Source organism: Meleagris gallopavo, chromosome 2 (assembly GCF_000146605.3).
Source record: "Meleagris gallopavo isolate NT-WF06-2002-E0010 breed Aviagen turkey brand Nicholas breeding stock chromosome 2, Turkey_5.1, whole genome shotgun sequence".
Taxonomy (NCBI): Eukaryota; Metazoa; Chordata; class Aves; order Galliformes; family Phasianidae; genus Meleagris; species Meleagris gallopavo.
Genome location: NC_015012.2, coordinates 41,360,641 through 41,378,118, shown reverse-complemented (window position 1 = coordinate 41,378,118; position 17,478 = coordinate 41,360,641). Strand labels below are relative to the sequence as shown.

At 39.1% G+C, this 17,478-nt stretch overlaps 2 protein-coding genes and 2 long non-coding RNA genes across 14 annotated transcripts in view; 2 read left to right on the top strand and 2 right to left on the bottom strand.

Moving 5' to 3' along the window:
- LOC109366035 overlaps positions 1-626 on the bottom strand; it is a 12,352-nt gene extending 11,726 nt beyond the window's left edge. Inside the window, exon 1 of the long non-coding RNA XR_002112028.2 lies at positions 123-626. This is a non-coding gene — a long non-coding RNA (uncharacterized LOC109366035). The remainder of the gene's footprint in view (positions 1-122) is intronic.
- TCP10L2 (t-complex 10 like 2) overlaps positions 1-11,478 on the top strand; it is a 34,253-nt gene extending 22,775 nt beyond the window's left edge. For 5 of the 8 annotated variants that reach the window (XM_019612860.1, XM_019612857.1, XM_019612854.1 and 2 more), the window contains 10 exons: positions 2,138-2,296; positions 2,977-3,088; positions 3,463-3,569; positions 3,832-3,987; positions 5,257-5,361; positions 6,992-7,132; positions 8,159-8,243; positions 8,612-8,732; positions 9,490-9,706; positions 10,738-11,478. In XM_019612860.1, coding sequence (XP_019468405.1) covers positions 2,138-2,296; positions 2,977-3,088; positions 3,463-3,569; positions 3,832-3,987; positions 5,257-5,361; positions 6,992-7,132; positions 8,159-8,243; positions 8,612-8,732; positions 9,490-9,679 — 1,176 coding nt within the window. In that variant the 3' untranslated portion in view covers positions 9,680-9,706; positions 10,738-11,478. Of the gene's footprint in view, positions 1-2,137; positions 2,297-2,976; positions 3,089-3,462; positions 3,570-3,831; positions 3,988-5,256; positions 5,362-6,963; positions 7,133-8,158; positions 8,244-8,611; positions 8,733-9,489; positions 9,707-10,737 lie in introns of those variants that run through there. The other 3 variants (XM_019612856.1, XM_010707073.3, XM_010707074.3) reach the window with 3 other exon arrangements.
- TTLL2 (tubulin tyrosine ligase like 2) lies at positions 9,676-16,524 on the bottom strand. Of its 4 annotated transcripts, XM_019612862.1 has the most exons (4): positions 16,225-16,429; positions 13,081-14,569; positions 10,731-10,780; positions 9,676-10,627 (listed from the first exon to the last, which is right to left on the bottom strand). In XM_019612862.1, exons 1-4 carry the CDS (start codon positions 16,230-16,232, stop codon positions 10,603-10,605), a joined length of 1,572 nt encoding a protein of 523 aa, XP_019468407.1. In that variant the 5' UTR covers positions 16,233-16,429; the 3' UTR covers positions 9,676-10,602. The 4 variants fall into 4 exon arrangements, with proteins under 4 accessions (XP_019468407.1, XP_003204115.2, XP_019468406.1 ...); XM_003204067.3 differs by lacking the exons at positions 9,676-10,627; positions 10,731-10,780; positions 16,225-16,429 and adding an exon at positions 16,436-16,524 and having other exon boundaries at positions 11,581-14,569; XM_019612861.1 differs by lacking the exons at positions 9,676-10,627; positions 10,731-10,780; positions 16,225-16,429 and adding an exon at positions 16,436-16,523 and having other exon boundaries at positions 11,581-14,565.
- The window catches only part of LOC116216325, a 10,416-nt gene continuing 7,513 nt past the window's right edge, over positions 14,576-17,478 (top strand). Inside the window, exons 1-2 of the long non-coding RNA XR_004158879.1 lie at positions 14,576-16,044; positions 16,397-16,670. This is a non-coding gene — a long non-coding RNA (uncharacterized LOC116216325). The remainder of the gene's footprint in view (positions 16,045-16,396; positions 16,671-17,478) is intronic.

The following is a 17,478-nucleotide window of genomic DNA, read 5'->3' as shown; positions in this document are numbered from 1 at the left end:
TAAAAAAAAAAAAAAAAGGAAACCAGAAGTTTTTACAATGACACATATAGCAACAGTGCTCTATTTGGTGGCACCCTCAACAGAATTGATTTTTGTTTAGATATGTAGTGAACATAACTTACCATGTTCATGGAAATATATTTTCTTTCTCCCTGGCTTCATCTCTCTCCTTCACTTCTGCAGTCCAACACATTCTATTTCATGAGCTTGTTAGAGCCTTAAGTTAGAAAGGCAAGTGCCTCCTCTCATCCTATTTTTAGATCTCGTACAGATCTTTGCCCCCTGGCTAAGATAGCATACATTGTGTCAGTATATTCTGATTTCTGAACATCCTTTTCAAAGAATGCTTTTTGATGATGAAGCTTTTTTTTAAAATAGGCTTCTTAGGGCAGAACCTATGTATAAATATTTGCCACAGAATATTTTCTATTTACAAGTCTTATGTAGTTAGTTCTTTAAAGGCTTGATTTTCAACAGTCTCTATATAATATACTCAGCAAAAACAAAACAAAAACCTGCCACATATGAGTGTCTGGCTGAAGTTGATGATAACTTGCACTGCTGTGACCCTCTTGGCTCTTCTGATGATGGTGAGCTCAAAACTAACTGGGCAGAATAAGCAGTTCATTTTTGCCTGACTGCACTTGCTGAACCAGCCCCTTCCCACTCTGTGGTTCCTGGTGCTGTACAGGGAAGGGGCTGGAAACATGCATCTGGAGACAGAGAGGGACTACAGTAATTTGGGTTGAGATTGGCTTGAGTTGTTGTGAAACTGAACCCCTGTTGTGTTTTGTTGCTGTTGTTTTTTTTGTGTTTTTTTTTTTTTTTTGAGTTCTGCTCAGTCACTTAGTAGTTTCAGTCTTAATATTTTTAGCAATATAACAGTGGCTTAGGAGCACTTTCCTTTTCTCAGTCTGCAATTTCTGATTTACATCACTTCATCAAAAATAATTTTGAAGATCTTTACTACTAAATCATTTTTCTTGAGCTGAGGTCCAGTTGTATTTTGTCACTGCATACTCATGTATACTTAAAATGTACAGTTAAAATCTTGCGTTCAAGAAATATTTAGATGTTGTATTAAAGGACATGGTTTAGTGGGGAAATATTGGTGGATGGTTGGACTGGATGATCTTGGAAGTCATTTCCAACCTTGGTGATTCCAGGATTCTATGAAAATGATTGTATTTGGATAATTTTGGCATATTCCCAGAATTTGCCTTCAAAAAATAAAAAGTCTGAATTTAAATAAAAATCATATTCCTTTAGCAATGATTTTTATTCAATTCTGCATCTTTTAGCATACTTGTCTGAAAGAGCTAATTAATAACCTATCTCTTGCTCAAAGCTGTTTTGTGCTTAGAGGAAAAGATTTAGCTTTTGAAAATTCTACCATCTTCTGGTGTTCAGATAATTTTTCTTCATTGACTCTGTTTTTGTAAGCATGACCATTAAATTTTAATGTGATTTATTAATATAAAGATGATGATATCATCACGTATGACAAAAATCCCTTAAACTGTGAGTTCAGTACAGAAAATTTTATAATCATTATGGAAAATTGGCTCTAGTGACTGTTTTTGGAGAAGGAATTGGTTAGTCTTTTGTGTTTGTTAGTGCTCCATTCCTTGAGCAATAAGCCATGGGCTTGGGCAAATGAAGCTGATGGCACATGTGTTTTTTCCATGGACTGCCTACTCTTGTGCTCCCAAGTAGTCATTGTCCAGTGGATGAGACACTTCAAATATAAAAAAGGTGAACATCTGGCAAAAAAAAACAAAAAACAAAAAAACCCTCCCACTCGACGTACTTTTCTGGATCAGCTCAGTTGTGGTTTCCCAGGGAGGAATACTTTGGTTGTGGTTGGCAAGGTGGCTAGACTGAAGAATAAGAGCCTAAGAGCAGCAACAGCTGCTTTGCACTGTGTACTTAGAATTACCCCTCTCCTTCATCCACAGATGACTGGGGGAAGTGGTCCGAGTCCAAAGAGGGAATAACATACAAAATATGCATATATACATCCATACACAGAGATACATCTTCCAAAAGTTTTAAAAATTGAATGAGCCACCTGCTGTAGAAGGATTCTAATGCTATGTTTATATTAACTTCATGCAAATGTATTTTAATCTTTTAGGCAATAAAAAGCTCTGTACAAAAGGCTGATCCATTGAGACTGGTAACAAAGGAACATCAAGAAAAGAAACCATCTCACTGCACCCTTGGCAGAAGCACAACGCCAACTGGCAGGAGAACACCTCACCAGGGAAGAGTGACACCTTTTGAATCAGAAGAAGTAAGACAATGGAGAGGTCTATTTAAACTACCTCTATTTTCTCTTGACAATATTGTTCAAAATTTAGATTGGGATTATGTTTTCTCACAGAGCTGTTGCTTGGTCTTCTTGCCTTGGTACTGTACCATTTTTTTTGCCTGAAATCATCTTAGGGACTGCTCATACATCGAAATATTTCACAGAATCACAGAACCATAGGGGCTGAAATGGACCTCTGGAGGTCACCTAGTCCAACCCCTGCTAAAGCAGGTTCCCTAGGGCAGGCCATGTGGGAAGATGTTCAGGTTCGTTTTGAATATCAGCCTCTCTGGGCAGCCTGTTCCAGTGCTTTGTCACTCTCCAAGTAAAGAATTTTTGTCCTGAGAAGTTGTTCATGACTGTGATGTGCCATGCTTCATTGTCTTGGCAACCCAATGAGGATCAAGAGAAAGAGCCACAGCTAAAATACAGCTCTTGAGAGGAAAGACAGAGCCCCATCTGGGGCTTCTTCCAGCTCTTTCCCTACAGTCTCTTTCTTCAAAACAGTCTTAATTAAGATGAAACACAAGCACTGTGTCAGTGTATAGGTCTTGTGCTCAGACATTCCCAGGAAGGGGAGGCACACTCCATCCATATCACTGATTTCTCCCACGTTACAGCAAGGCACGACTGTATGTCACAACTTCTCCATATTGCTTCAGGTTGTACATCAACCCTCTCTTACTGGGAGAAGAACAGATGAGAGGAAATCACCTGGAGTTGGCTCACATCTGAGTGTTTCTAAGGGGCATAAGTCATCATCTTATGAAAAAGGTAAGACTTGTGGGAATTTTCTGCCTTAGAGTCATCTGAATGATTGATCTCCAACCCTTGGTTAACAGGAAATATATTGTCACTAAAACTCTCCTACGATTCTGAGAAGTATGAAACTTGCATTTGATAAGAAAAGGAGAATAGAATGTGCTGAATTTATTGCTGTGGAAGCCCAGAAGGTGGAGCATGGAGGTGGTCTGCAGTTCTCTTTGGTCCAGGGCAAAGGACCTTCAAAAATGAGCAAGCCACCATTAGCAGTATAAGAAGCAACATGTCGCAAGCAAGCATCTGAGAGCTAGCATCTTTAAAAATGATCTTCTGCACTAAGTGAAGAAACATGACTATATCCTCTTTAATTTTGCTTTTCCTTATAGGCACACCTTCACCCACTTCAATTATCTCAGAAGACACGTTCCTCTCAAATAAGCCCAGCAATAACACGTGCAGCTTTGTGCTCTGCAGTTACAGGGAGGAAACACAGGTATTTCACTAAGAAAATCTTTAAAATAATTCACTGCCTGTGACTTCAGTTTTCACATACAGCATGCTAACTCCCATTTGACTGGCAACAGTGCTCTCTTGGATTTATTTTCTTATCTCTTCTTATATGATGTGTACACTCTTTAAAACAATATTTTAATGGCTTATAAGTAACAAAGTACATTTCTTTACCAACATATTCCGCATGACCGTTGGACATTAGTAGATTTATGTTGCTAGTTAGTATTTTAATTTTGGTTCAGGAAGAAGAGATTCCTAATCTTAAAAAGACAGAAAAAATGTTAAAACCTCAGAATAAAGTGGCTTTTGCAACGACCCAAAGGAGAAGTGGCATAACTGCATATGAGAACAAAGTACTTACAAGCAGTTCTCCTACTCTTCTGGATGCTGAAGCAAAGGTTGGAGCAACTTGTGATTCTGGGTCTTATATGATGAGTAACTGTCTTTTCCATGGGTGAACTGAAGTGAAACACACTAAGAAAATCTTCCATTCCCATTTCTTTCTTGTCCACTATAAAACTCAGAACTTTTAATCTGAAACTGATACTGAGTTACAATCTCCCAAAAGGACACAACTTCTGTTTCCTTAATGAAATTGCAATTTTGATCCAAGTTTTGATCCAGGGGCAGGAGGGAGGGGGAATATTGTATCTGGAAGATTTGTGCCTTTCTCCAGAATAAAGCTGAAGTATGCATGATGATTTTTTTATTATTATTTTTTTTTTTTCGTCTAGTGTTCAGGTCCCACTGCTTGCTTCAGAGCCTCCCAGTACATGGACTTTCCATCCGTTACTGGGCATTCCATGCGTGCTCTGGAAGCAGTACTACTCTGAAAGTATGCTCAGTCCTTTGAACATAGCTTGACATATAGAGACAAGCAGTAGTTACCTCAAACTGTGTTGGCCTGTGTGTATGAAATCCATATTAGTAAGAAGAGTGAGAACTGAAGGATGTTCTATTTAGAGGGAAGAGAAACCGCTATGGAAAACACTTTGCAAATGCTGTGCAGTGGACAGAGGCTTGGGGATCGATCTGACAACTTCAAGCCCTGTGGGAAGCAGTACTCCCAGTTCCTTTGGATCCCACAGGCTGACACGTGCTACTGCTGTAATGAGAATTAGATAGTAACTGCTCTGGATGCCAAGTGCCAGTCCTCAGTTAACTTAAGGCTCCTTTATGCTACCAGACAGTGCAAAGGAAAATTGTAATAGTAAATTGAATGCATAGCAACCTGAATTACTCTTAGTTATTACATAGTCAGCATTACCTACAACTAAGAGCAATGTGGTTTGTTTTGAAAGGTGGATCTTGCTAGCATAGGTGCCTTTCTTTGCAAATCAGTAACCCTGCATTCATTCAAAGGTAATCCTGTTCTTTGCTGTTCTGTTTGTTCTCTCCATTTCCTATAGTGCAGTTTCACCACAATGCACTCATTCCCTGATATTGCTTTGGTAGGTGGCGTTAATTGGAACTAATGCACAACAATTGCAGTTACAACTAAAACATCAAAATTCATCAAAAAAACTATGAGTTCAGGACAATACCGGAAAGAAGGGCAACTTTCCTCTTTGTGTGTAAAAGTAAACATTTTTTTGAAGAGTTGATGAAAATTTGTGAAAATATTTTTACAGCCTGTCTATATAATTCTGACTGTGATATTTTCATAGATGCAGCCTCCAAAATCAATATTATCTAGACGGTCAATGTTACATCAAGAAAGAAGGAAAAATGAGGACATGGTGCAGGAAAAAATAGAGCATCGTGATGGAAAGGTGAGATAAATTAGGGTGCTTGAAGAGATCACCAACAGGGCTGCAACTGATAGGAATTGCTACTTCAAGTAGTCATAGAAAATTATCTCTCAAAGAGTCCTTAATGAAGAGCTTAAGTGTAAAGTTCACGTTATGAGTAGCAGGAAATTATTATATAGCTGATGGGATGGAAATCATTTAAGCAATTTTTCTTATCTCCTACTGCGCTGACTGAGGGTAATCTATGTCCAATCACAGTTGTCAATTCTTGATAAGCCTTAGAATATATTAAGTTCAGACAGTAAAATAAAACACAGGTTTCTGTGTCTATTTAGTTCAGAACTTCTCCTGTCAATACATGTGCTGATTAATGATACTTTCCAATAAGCACACATGGAAAAGGCCTTTGCGATATAACATTGTTCAGGGGAAACTGGTTTGATGTACCTATTATTTTATAACTAGCACTGAGATAGACTGTGTGAAAGTTTCTACCAATCACGTTTCCTTATCATAGAAATAGAAAATACATTATTCATTGTTTTGATCCTTGAAAGAAAAATAATTGTGAAAAAGTCCTTTTTACCACTGTATTTGATTCATAAAACTTAGTGTTGGACAAGGCTTGTTCAACATGAGAGTGGCCAAAAGGTGGATTGAGTCATTAATTCTTATTTAAACTAACTGGAATTTTTTCTAACAAGGACTTTTGTAGTAAGTATCTATAAGAATATCTTTCTATAACTTTTTTTTTAAAACAAAATTATTTCTAAAACTAAAATCTTGCCCTCAGTATTCATCCCCTTTCCCTGAGGATATTTATCCTTCTTGTCTTGCTGGAATGTGTGGTGTTTTTGTTTTTTTTGTTTGTTTGTTTTTGTAGAGAGCCTGTGACAACACTGGAAATACAAGGAAAAGCTATAGTGCACCATATGGTTTTCTTCTTTTTTTTTTTGGACTTTGCTAAATGAATTGAATTATGGGATTTCTATATTCTGAACAGAACTAGCTCCCATAGTCATTCTGGAAAACTCATTAACTAGAGGCTGTATTAGGAAGGAAGTCTTATTCCAACATATTTTTTGTACACTGATAATATTATTGCCACCTGTTAAGAAGTCTTGATCAATTTTGTAAGAAATCTCTGCATACATTTAACTCTGTAGTATTGACTGTCCACTCAAGCTTACGTTACTTGCAAAAAATGGTTGTTAACACGTCAGCTATCTGTTAATATATCATTTTGATTTGCATAATCCAGGACAACCTACAGAAAATGAGTACCAGCATATATGAAAATAGTACAAACCATTACTAACTGAGTCGGCCAATGAACAGCCTGTATTTTTGCATTATTGCCCCAGGGCAATCTGTCTTATCGTGCTTAACAGAAGAGAAGGTGGTGTGGTGGGAATTTGAATCAAAGTGCATGAAAAGGGATGATTTTGCTAAAAGATAATGTCAGACTTTTTTTCTCTCATACGAAAGTGAGGCAAAAAAAAATGCACAAATGCTGCTGAGGTAGCTTTGAAATGCAAAAGTATTGAATGAGTACAATGAGTTACTTCAAGTTCCAATTTCATTGGAAGGCAGTGTAGTGTAACTTGCATCCTTTGACTTCAGCAACATTAGGTGCACTATGTTTTTGAAGGTTGAAGAGGTGCTTACTGATGGACGTCGAATCATCACTTTCTGCAATGGTACTAAAAAAGAGATCAGTGCTGATAAAAAGATGACAACAATCAGCTTTTTCAATGGAGATGTAAAGAAGATTATGCCAGATCAGAGAGTGGTATGTCGCATTTGTTTTCTTTAAGGAAAATTGTATGGCTAAGTGATCTGTCAAACAAGTTCCTACTGCTCATCTTTGTAGCAAAAATGCTAAGTCACAGCTTGAAGCAGTGATTGAGCACCTGGTGGGAAGGCAGGGCCAACCCAGGGTAGCTCAGGTGTATGCAGTGTACTTGAGTGACTGGAAGAGGTGGAGCCAGGATCCAGCCCTTCCCAGATCTCATTTAAAGGTTGTTAGTGGAGGCAAGGATATCCTGCTGGAGATCCCTGCCTGCCTGAGACCTTCTAAATGTAAGCAGACTTCTTCCTTTGTTTTTATGTCTACAGCTGTTGCATTTGAGCACACTCTCACCCTCTGTAACCTAGGACTTTGCTGCTGCGCTTTCCATGGTGTTACAGCATTAATGTTATGTTACGGCATATCTTGAAATAGCATTTCTGGGATAAATTGATGAGAAAGGGTGTTGGCTTCCACAGCCCTGAATAGGGAGGACAAGAATAGAAAGAAGTGAAGATAACAGTTAAAGAAGGGGCGAGCAGGGATTGAGCTAAGCAGATCAAAGGAAACCAGAAGAAGGCAAAATGTAGGGGAAGCCATCTGAAGAAAGGACTGCTTTTTTGTATATTTTAGAGTGGGTTGCACAGGAGTTCTTCCCTCTTAGCATTAGGTAAATATGTTTAATAAGAACATGAGCTGAAGTGGGGATGAGTAAGATCTTGGCAAGAATGTGAACGTTTTAAATTATTAGTATATGGGTTGAAGCTAGAGATCCTATCCGCAGGGAGTTGAGAAGATCACTCTCATTGTTCTGCTCTACACTACAGAAAGTAGAAATATCTGGGAAAAGCCAGGAGGAGAGGTGTGAATGAAAGAAAGGAATTAAAATGTAAACGTATCAACTTTTAGGGATGGCAGATACCTGAAGAAAATGGCCTTGAAATGACTTCTTAAAGTTGGCTTATTTTTTAAACACATTGCTATGATTTAATCATCTTATGCCTCACGAACAGTTCACTGTCCTTCCAGATTTATTACTATGCAGATGCACAGACAACTCACACTGCTTATCCAGGGGGCCTAGAGGTGCTGCAGTTCCCTAATAATCAGATAGGTATGCAAGAATTTGTGGATGTGAACTATATGTGTGGGGATGTCTTAATTGCGTAAGTGTTGTCTGAACCTAACTCCAGCAGATTTGCTTTTTTTCTTCAAATTTGATTTGTCTTTGCTTCTTGATTTTTTTTTTTGTATGATCCATCACTTTACTGCTCAATTTCTTTCTACAAAGAAAGATAATAAAGGGGCATAAATGCATCATTTCTGTAGCTTTACTATCTTATTTGATTCTTTAGTTTCTCTAGTGGTACACTGGATAAAATTTCTACCCTCACTACAAAGTCTAAAAAAATCTCATCCAGCTCTGTGTAAAGCTATGAGAAATAATTCCAAAGACATTTTTTTAAATCTTGTTTTCCACAGAAAAGCATTATCCTGATGGCACACAAGAAATTGTGTTCCCAGATCACACAGTGAAATGCCTCTATAGTGATGGATTCGAGGAAACTTTTTTCCCAGATGGTACAATAGTAAAAGTAGAAAAGTAAGTCTCCTTTTAGAGACAGGAATTGGCACTGGGCACAAGTTTAATGTTACTAGTGTATACAACTGTGGTTTAATTCTGCATGGCTGGAAAACTTCCATATGAAAGAAATTTGGTTGAGAACAAGTGTTTTGCTACAATGAGGAACTGAGAGTTGTTTGCTTCCACTTTGAATCACAGGTGACCTAATGTCACTGGTAAAGTAACTGCGAACTATTTCTCATTTTGTTGTATGTAACTTTGCAGTCACTCTCAACATCTGGCCAGGGCAACAGTATAACTTGCAAGCAAAAGGGAAGCCAGTTGTTTGTGTTAAAAATGTAGGACTGGAGAAGACTCTTGGGTTCTATTCTTTGGTATTTTACTCACTTTCTGTTCTTGCCAAAATGTTTTGAATTCTTTGCTTCTATTTCATCATATAAAATGAGGACAAATAACAGCAGGAATTCATTATACATGCCTATTCTGTGCATTTGTTGTAAAAGAGATTTTTGTATTAGCAAAATGCCTTGAGATCCCTGCATGCGGTATTCATAAAAATACAGATCCTACCATCCGTTATTATGTATAGAAGCACCTTTCTATTGAAATTTGATTGTGATAACTGATCTCTGATGTGAACACATGTAAATTCTGAGGTGAATTATATAACCTATGAAAGTTTCTACTTTCATTGTGCCATCTTAGGCAACTAGGTATGATAGGTTAATAACGTGCAGTGCTTTATGGCCCATTCACTCATGGCTATTGTTTTCAGGAATGGAGATAAACTAGTGGTATTCAGTAATGGCCAGAAGGAGTTTCACACTGCACAGTTCAAGAGGAGGGAGTATCCAGATGGAACCATAAAGACTGTGTACTGCAATGGCAGGCAAGAAACCAAGTATTTGTCTGGACGGGTTCGAATCAAAGATGAAGAGGGTAATATCATCCTAGATAAGAAGTGATTCCTCCCCTCAGTGGCTGCACCGTATGTAAGTGGCTCAACATACTTTCTCTGTACGATTTAATCTCTCCCCCCTCTGGACATGTGTGATGGTTTAAAAGATTCTTTCCTGATGTCTCTGCTTTTCTGTTGCTGTTAATTATTAAGATTAGAACATGTGCAGCAGTGAAAAACACCATTTCTAATGAAATAAACTAAGGATAATACTCTCAATCCACTGTGTTCTATATAACTACAAATTGCCATCATACCACAAAGGAAAAAAAAACACATAAAAATCTTAGTGGATGGAGACTAGCCTACATTTGTGTCCTGGGGTTAGGGAAGTAGAAAAAAAAAAAAGGAGTAATTAGAAGATGCTAAGGTACCTTTTATATATCAGAAGAGGCTGAGAGCGGGGGCTCTTGAACCTGGAGAAGGCTCAGTCATACCAATGTACATAAATACCTGATGGGAGGGAATGTGGACTATTCAGAACAGTGCCACCTGACAGGGCAAGAGGCAAAAGGCTTGCATTGAGATGCATGAAATGATACAATTACAGTCTGAGAATACTGTCTAGTGTATTTGAAGACAAAATGTAACATTTACTCCTTTTTGGTCATTATTCCAGATAAAAGTGACGCTTCTTACATCTTTCTTTTCTCAGATCTCTTTTGTGTTGCTTTGTTTTTGAATTAACCTCTCCCATTACTGCCTTTATTCTTCCAGTAGTATAAAAACATTTCTGGTCAGTGAATCTCAACAGTTTTAAGGCTCTTTGAATTGCGCTTAATACCTAGAGGGATTAATCATTTACCAGATACTACTTTCAGCTCCCTTCCTGGTAGACTGACTGTCCATCATCTGTCTTGAATTCTTCCAAAGCACTGAAGCATTTCCCCTGTAGAACTCGTCTCACTGCCCAGTGACTGAAAAGACCAATTATTTCCTCGTGCCCTTCAAATTCCTGTAGCAACAAACACACATTCATAGGATGCTGCTTTGGCCTTTTCTCACACCCATGTGCAAAATAATTGCAAGATTATGGAACTTCTCTCTCTTTTCTTTACCTTCCAGTGGACCAGACTGCCAATGCATCAGCGTTCATATTGCAGATCATCTTTGGAAGAAACAGATTGAGCAGAGTAGAAAATGTTGTTAGTATTGATCATACTCATGCTGTTGTTCACGAATTTAATTATGATGTTCTAAATATCCAAGAAGTTTGATGTCAGATGGTGTGGTAATAATATTGTATTATTTTGCTTATGCTTCGTTACAACAAAGGAACAATTTTAAATCTGTGCTCTTCGCTTCTGAAACACTTAATACATTTTATATGTTTTGTAAAAGGAAAGTCTAATCAAAAGAAATCAAAGAGATCATTCTTTTCCGTGTGTTTCACTAAGAATTTCTGCTCAGTGTAACCTCTGATTAAAACAAATGTGTGTGGTTTTTTTGTCTTTTCAATTGACCATCATAAAAACAGTAAATATGATTAATTCTCTCTTTCAGTTTGGTTAGGAAAATTGATGTTTCTAAGGCACAAGTGCTTTTATTCTCAGGAATTTTTTTTAACAAGGAGTGCATATTCTCCAGTTGTTATGCTTACATCCTGTTTGTTTCTATAGTAAAATACAAACTTACCTTAAATTGTTGATTGCCATTCATTTATCTGCGCATATAATCCTTTATAATTTTAAGTTCAATAAGGAATAATTTTGTTTGTGATCTGCTTGCCCTTTGGCTAATTAAGCACTCTTGATTCTATTTGTAGGACATGTTCTTCTTCTGGAATAAAAGGCATGCAGTCCTGTACAGATATAACACTTAAGTGATATGCGTAACCTCCTAGGTCTCTGCACATGTTTTTCAAGCAATATTTTATAGCACAGAAGGAAAGGGATTCTTGAAGTAAGGGGTGCCATTTAATTTTGTTAGAAAGGGAGACAGAAAAATACGTAACTAATGAGCCTTGGCAGGTAAGGAGCCCTTCACAGATCAATTATGACAAGTTATACTATTTTTCACAGGCTAATTCTCACACCTTGTCTCCTTTACCTTCCATTTGCTTTAGGTAATCAGGAGCTGCTTGCTCTGCTAGATATGGTGCAGGAACACTAATAATCCAAATTTTGTGGTGCATATTTACCTTAATTGTAGCAATACACTTGCCTACTTTGGAAAAGCCAGCTTATTATAACTTTTCTTCTGTGCTATGCAGTGAACATGTTTTTATGAAATCTTTGGGGATGTGGGACACAGCTGGAAAACCCTATTTCTCTCCACAGGTCTTCTAGCACTACAGGAACTATGTTACAGCCAGTACCTGGCCTCAATTTTGAGACAAACCTAGAATACACTGTAGGTGACTTCTGAACAATAATTTCAGTTTTAGACAGCTGGGGGCAGCAAAGGTGTACAAGAAAAGAGTAGTAATCTTAAAGCTTCAGATGTCTCAGTTCAATGTTTTTTTTAATCTTCCATGCTTAATTAATCAGAGAAGAAGTTCTACTGAAAGCAAAACTGCCTAATTGCTACACCTTTTGAGTGGCTAACACAGAGTCTGTGAGACAGAGGTTTAATTTGCTTTTCTTGAATACAATATTTGCAGTTTGTCCTGCCCTCCAATATCAAATTTCTTTCTCACCTTAGGAAGCCTTCTTTATCAAGGGCTTATTTGGGTGGGGGAACACCACTGTAACAGTGTATGTCAGTACATTATTTTTTTTTCTTAATAACTCGTTTTCCATAAGATTCAGAATCCTACAGGTCATAAAATGAAAGTTCTTTCATATTGTTGTTTCATACAGTGCAAAATTAACCTGTGGAAAGTGATGCCAGGCAGCTCACTGGATTGTTCAAAAATGTTATTGTTTTGTGTGATTCATATCACCTGCATCTTTGTAAATTGAGAGCAAGTTGAATGTTTCCCTAGTGTAAACTGACCAGCTTTTTCAAATCATAAAGCTGGGAAAAGAAAAGAAGCAAAGATTTCTGAGATAAATATTAAGACAGGTATTTCTGAGGATGTTTTGAGAAATGAAATTCTCCATTTTTATTTTGAGGTTACTTCTAAGAGTTATTCAGCATTTTCATTTTCAAAAATAATCTCTCGTGGTAACTGCTAAATCACAATTTTTACACTGTGTATGCTTTGAAATATTTCCTTCTTATACAACTTCAGTACATGCCCACATACCTTCAAGCTAACGGTGTCATTCATGATGTCTGCATGATTTAACATTATGAAGTTATACAAATCATGAAGTTAAACAGTCTATGTCTTTTTTGTCTTGTGCTATTTTGTTTGCTCACTAATTTGTTTATTTCCTTTATGATGCTCTTTACATCTGTGCTGTCCTTGGAAGCTTGAAGTGCGGCTTCATTGAAAGGAAAAATAAGCACAAAACCTCCTACCTGGCGGGTAGGCATCTGGTCTTTATCAGAGAGGAAATACGGGCGTGTGCTTAACTTGTAGTTGCAGATTTCAGGTGAAGGTGACCACCGGCTGAGTTGAGCAGAAATGAATGGAGAATGTACAGCTGGGAGTTGTTTGTTTTTAGCTTCAATTTTTACTTGGGAGGATGTTTTTGGCTTATTCATCTTTTCCCGCAGCTGGGAAGTCAGTGTTTCCTTTGGATGTGCTCTGGCAGTTTTCCTGGTCAGGGAAGACACCTTATGAATTGATCCTCTTGCAAACTGCAGGGCAGGTTGTGTTTGAGGAGCAGAAATACAAGTAGATACTTTTCGACCAGAAAGTAAGCCAGGAGTCTCTTCCGGGGTGCTTTGACCAGTTCTTCTCCAGCGTGCCTGCCTTCTAACAGCTTTCGACCCAGGCATTTCATTCTGCCTGTGAGTGTCAACCTGCTTGTAGTTAAGCAGTTCAACAATATCATGAAGAAGTTTTCTTTTCACAGTGTCGTCAATGGAGCAATCTAAACACAAAGCTGGATTGTAGTTCACTTCTAAAAGCCATGGCTTGAACTTGTCATCAATCAGGATGTCAAAGCCAAAGAGCTCAAAGCAATTGGAAGCCTCTGGTAAGGGAGTGACAGCAAGCAGAGTGAGAATCACAATGTTATTCATCTTTTGCCACAGTAGCATGTCATCAACCCCAAAAATTCGAAGGTAAGAACGGAATTTGCTGAATGTCCACTTGCAACCACAGCCAATTCCTTCTTTAAACGTTTTATATGAAGCTCCATATTTGTTTATGCTGGTGTTTGTTAAGTGGGCATAGACGTTGTCTAGAGAACTGAGGTCAAACTTCTCAGTGGCAAACCTCACCAGTCCCTCTTCGTAAATGTAAATGGTAAGTGGGCAAAAACTGGTGACACACACATAAAGGCGAAGATCCAATTTATATCCTGAAATGAGCAAGGGGTTGCTAATGTACTTCTGCACAATGACTGTACAGTGATATACTAAGTCTTTAATGTCTTGGAAAATGAGTATGCCCCTTCCACGGGAGAGATGCACAGGTTTGCAAATCCAGTAGCTAGGTCTGCCTACTGTCTGTCTCTCTTTGCTGTATTCTGCTATAAATTTCACATAGTCATTGGGCATGATGAATGCCACTGGACTAAATTCATACAGTGTTGATCCATATGCCCCTTTCATACGTTTCAGATGCCTTGCCAAATAGTCCTTTCTGGTGATCCTGACAGCTTCTGGATAGTGGTTGAGTCTCTGCCATGGTTTAATACTGTGGTGGTCTGTCATAGGAAAAGGTGAGTTCCGCCAGTACAAGTTCCAGTCCGTGTCATCTTGCTCCTTTTGGTCAAATTCAGTCCAACCACGTTCCAGTAAAACCTCACGGATTATTGCAGGGGCATTTTCATGGAGACGGAACACCAAAGGCTTCAAGGTTTCACTTGCATTATCATCTGCCAACATTTCCATCTTACTAGTTAAAAGAAAACAGAATTGTCAGGAAAGAAACAATGCTACAAGTTGTGCTAACAGTCATCAGCCTTGCTGTATTCTTAACATTTGTCACTCTCAACACATTCTCAAAGCATATCACTCCTGTGTTTCCATTGCCCGTGAAAGAGAAGTCAAAGGCTTGTTTAAGCTAAAAGATATGTTAGAAGGGCATAAATACCAGATAGCTGTTAAGATAGCACAAAGCATTGACTGCTGAAAAGTTGTACATCTTCAGTCTTGCATTTACTCTTTCTTTGAGGTAGCCTACTATAATAGCAGTTGTCCTAAAACTTCTGTAACTCATGAATATTACTGAATATTACAATTTCTTGATATGGGAATTTTTTCCACAGAAGAAAAATAATCTGCCAGGTATTTTTAAAACTCTGAATTTTCTTTGTTTTGAAATTGTCAGAATATCTCACTTATGTTTTTTGAAAAGCCAGATTCGACAGTTCTTGTTCAGAAAGACTTTTTAATGTCTTACCATTAATAAAATGTAAGTTAACATAACTTAAAAGTTTTGTCAGTTGTAGAACAGATTAAGGCTTATTTCATCTGCTTGTGGAAAACAACTCAGAATTTCTTGCATGATATAAAACATGCTTCACTTTCCACATCTGACATTTGGTGGTCCTCTTCTATGATGTATTTGTTGTGGCTGTCCAATACATTTTGCTGCTGCTATCAGGCTCAACTACAGACTGTAGCTGAATTCTCCTTAGTGAGAGCTTTCCTTGGGTAAGGGTTTGTAGGAAACAGGAAAGAAACATGGTAGATACTGCAGCATAATAATATAACTTAGATACTAACACCACAAAGGTGAAAGAAAGACTTCTTTCTGTGTCTCTTGCAGGCAGTACTTCCCAGGAAGCTGTGTTTGCTGTTAAGCCTGTACACAAACCTAACCTGGTGGCATAGTGAGCCCAGGAAATTTTTGTTGTCTTTGCTTCTGCTTTCTTTCCTGGGAGTTTTTTCCTGTCTGATATTAAGCAGCAGTATGTGACATTGTGACATGCTCTGTGTGCGTGTGTGTGTGTGTGTGTGTGTATAATGTGCAAAACAAAGCAAGTTTTACAGTAACTGGTTTACAATCTTAGGCAATGATTATTACATTGAGAAAAAGCATAACTGAAAATAGCCATACTAAGCATTTGGATGAGCCATCTTAGGACTGCAGTTAGTTTTGTCTTTTTTGTACTGCTGAGCATTACTACTAGCAGTGTTTCAGTGAAAAGCACTGTTGCACAAGAATCTAGAGCAGATATGATTAGTCTGGTAGGTAATCATAAATTAGGCTGCTAGTAGTATCTGAAGAATGAAGCTGCCTTTGGTGGTTTTCCATGTCAGGGTGTACTAATGGCATATCTCTCATACCTCTGGCACTCAGGGAACAGCATACAGGAAATTGACTCACCACGCCTTGATATAACAACATGAGCTTTATACTTCCAGGTAATTAAATACAAAGAAAACAATGAGAGTGCAGTTACCTGCTTTTAAAAAACAAGTCCTATCACAAATAAGCAGAAGCTCTTACAGAAATATTAAAAAAGTAACTCTAGAATGATACAGTGATTTTTAATGAGTGAATTTTACTCATCTATACAGACATGTGCCTAGATGAATGCTCACCTCATCATCTAGGAGAGTTTTGCCTGCATTCCCTGAGCTCTCCATTTTCGGCCCATTCTTTAATAACCTGAAAATCCACCTAGGTGTTTGCAGACATTCATCCACAGAGTGGAAATGGCTGCAGCTGCCTGTGAGTGTGCTGGAATCCAACACCCACTGACTATTGTTGCAGATGTTCCCCTCAGAATAAGGAGTGCAGCTGTGACCTCACCGTTCCTGTGGAGCTGTGTGTTGACCTTGGGGCTACCGGACAGTCCCAGCCTCTTCCAGGGCTCCAGGTCTGCCTTGGCTGCTACCAGCTATTTCTGCATCACAGTTGCTTGTCTTTATACCTGTTGGAGGGAGATCTTGTGGAAATATGATCTTTAATGGTTAGGCAGTGAAACTGTTTGCTTGCAGCATTCAAGTGGACTGCCTCTGCATAGCTAAACTCAGCAGACTGACTGGTAAGTGTTGTGTACTAAAATCCTCAAATCCTCAGGGCCACATACCATAATGTGGGTCTGCAAGCTGCCTGCATTGGGATTCTGTCTCACAAACCACCATTCTAATTATTCCTTTAGGTCTCATTTCTGTCCAGTAAGCAGCCCCATACTGCAAGGTCAGGAAAGATGCCTGCCAATCCAGCTTCATCCCATCTGGCTACACCACATGGCCCCTTATGTGCACTGGGTGTGGGCTACCTGCAACAAAAGCTCGCAGGCACTGGGGTAAGGCTGAGCAGGTGCATGCAGTGTCTGATTGAGCAGAAGTGCTATAAGTTTAAAGGCCGGGCAGAGCCCCACTGTACTGCACTCGCTCCTAGGTCAGCCTCACCCCGCGGACCTGCTGACCCGCACGTACCTCTGCCAGCTTCAACCCCTTCCAGGGCGGCTCCGGCCGCAGCTGCAGGCGCTCGAGTGAGCGGGAAGCGGCGGGACCGGCTGCTGGGGCCGGAGGAAGGAAGGGCCGGCGGCCGTTGCTTGGCAATGAGGAAGGGCGGGCGGTGGCCCCAGAGCCTTGTCTGGCTGCCTGCGGAGGGACGTCCTGCTGCCTTTTCTCCCTCCCCCCCCGGGCTTTCGTCCTTTTACGGTGGAAGCTGTTAAAGCATCAGCATTAATTACTCGAAGTTGACTGTCTTAAGCTCCAGATGGTGCTATAATGCATGGTATGCCCACCACCTGCCTCAGCAACGGACGTTGCGTGACCCAGCTCAGTCCGCGAGCTCTCTGGGAAAACTCATCTCACACAGGCAGCCTCAGGCTGAGAAGAGCT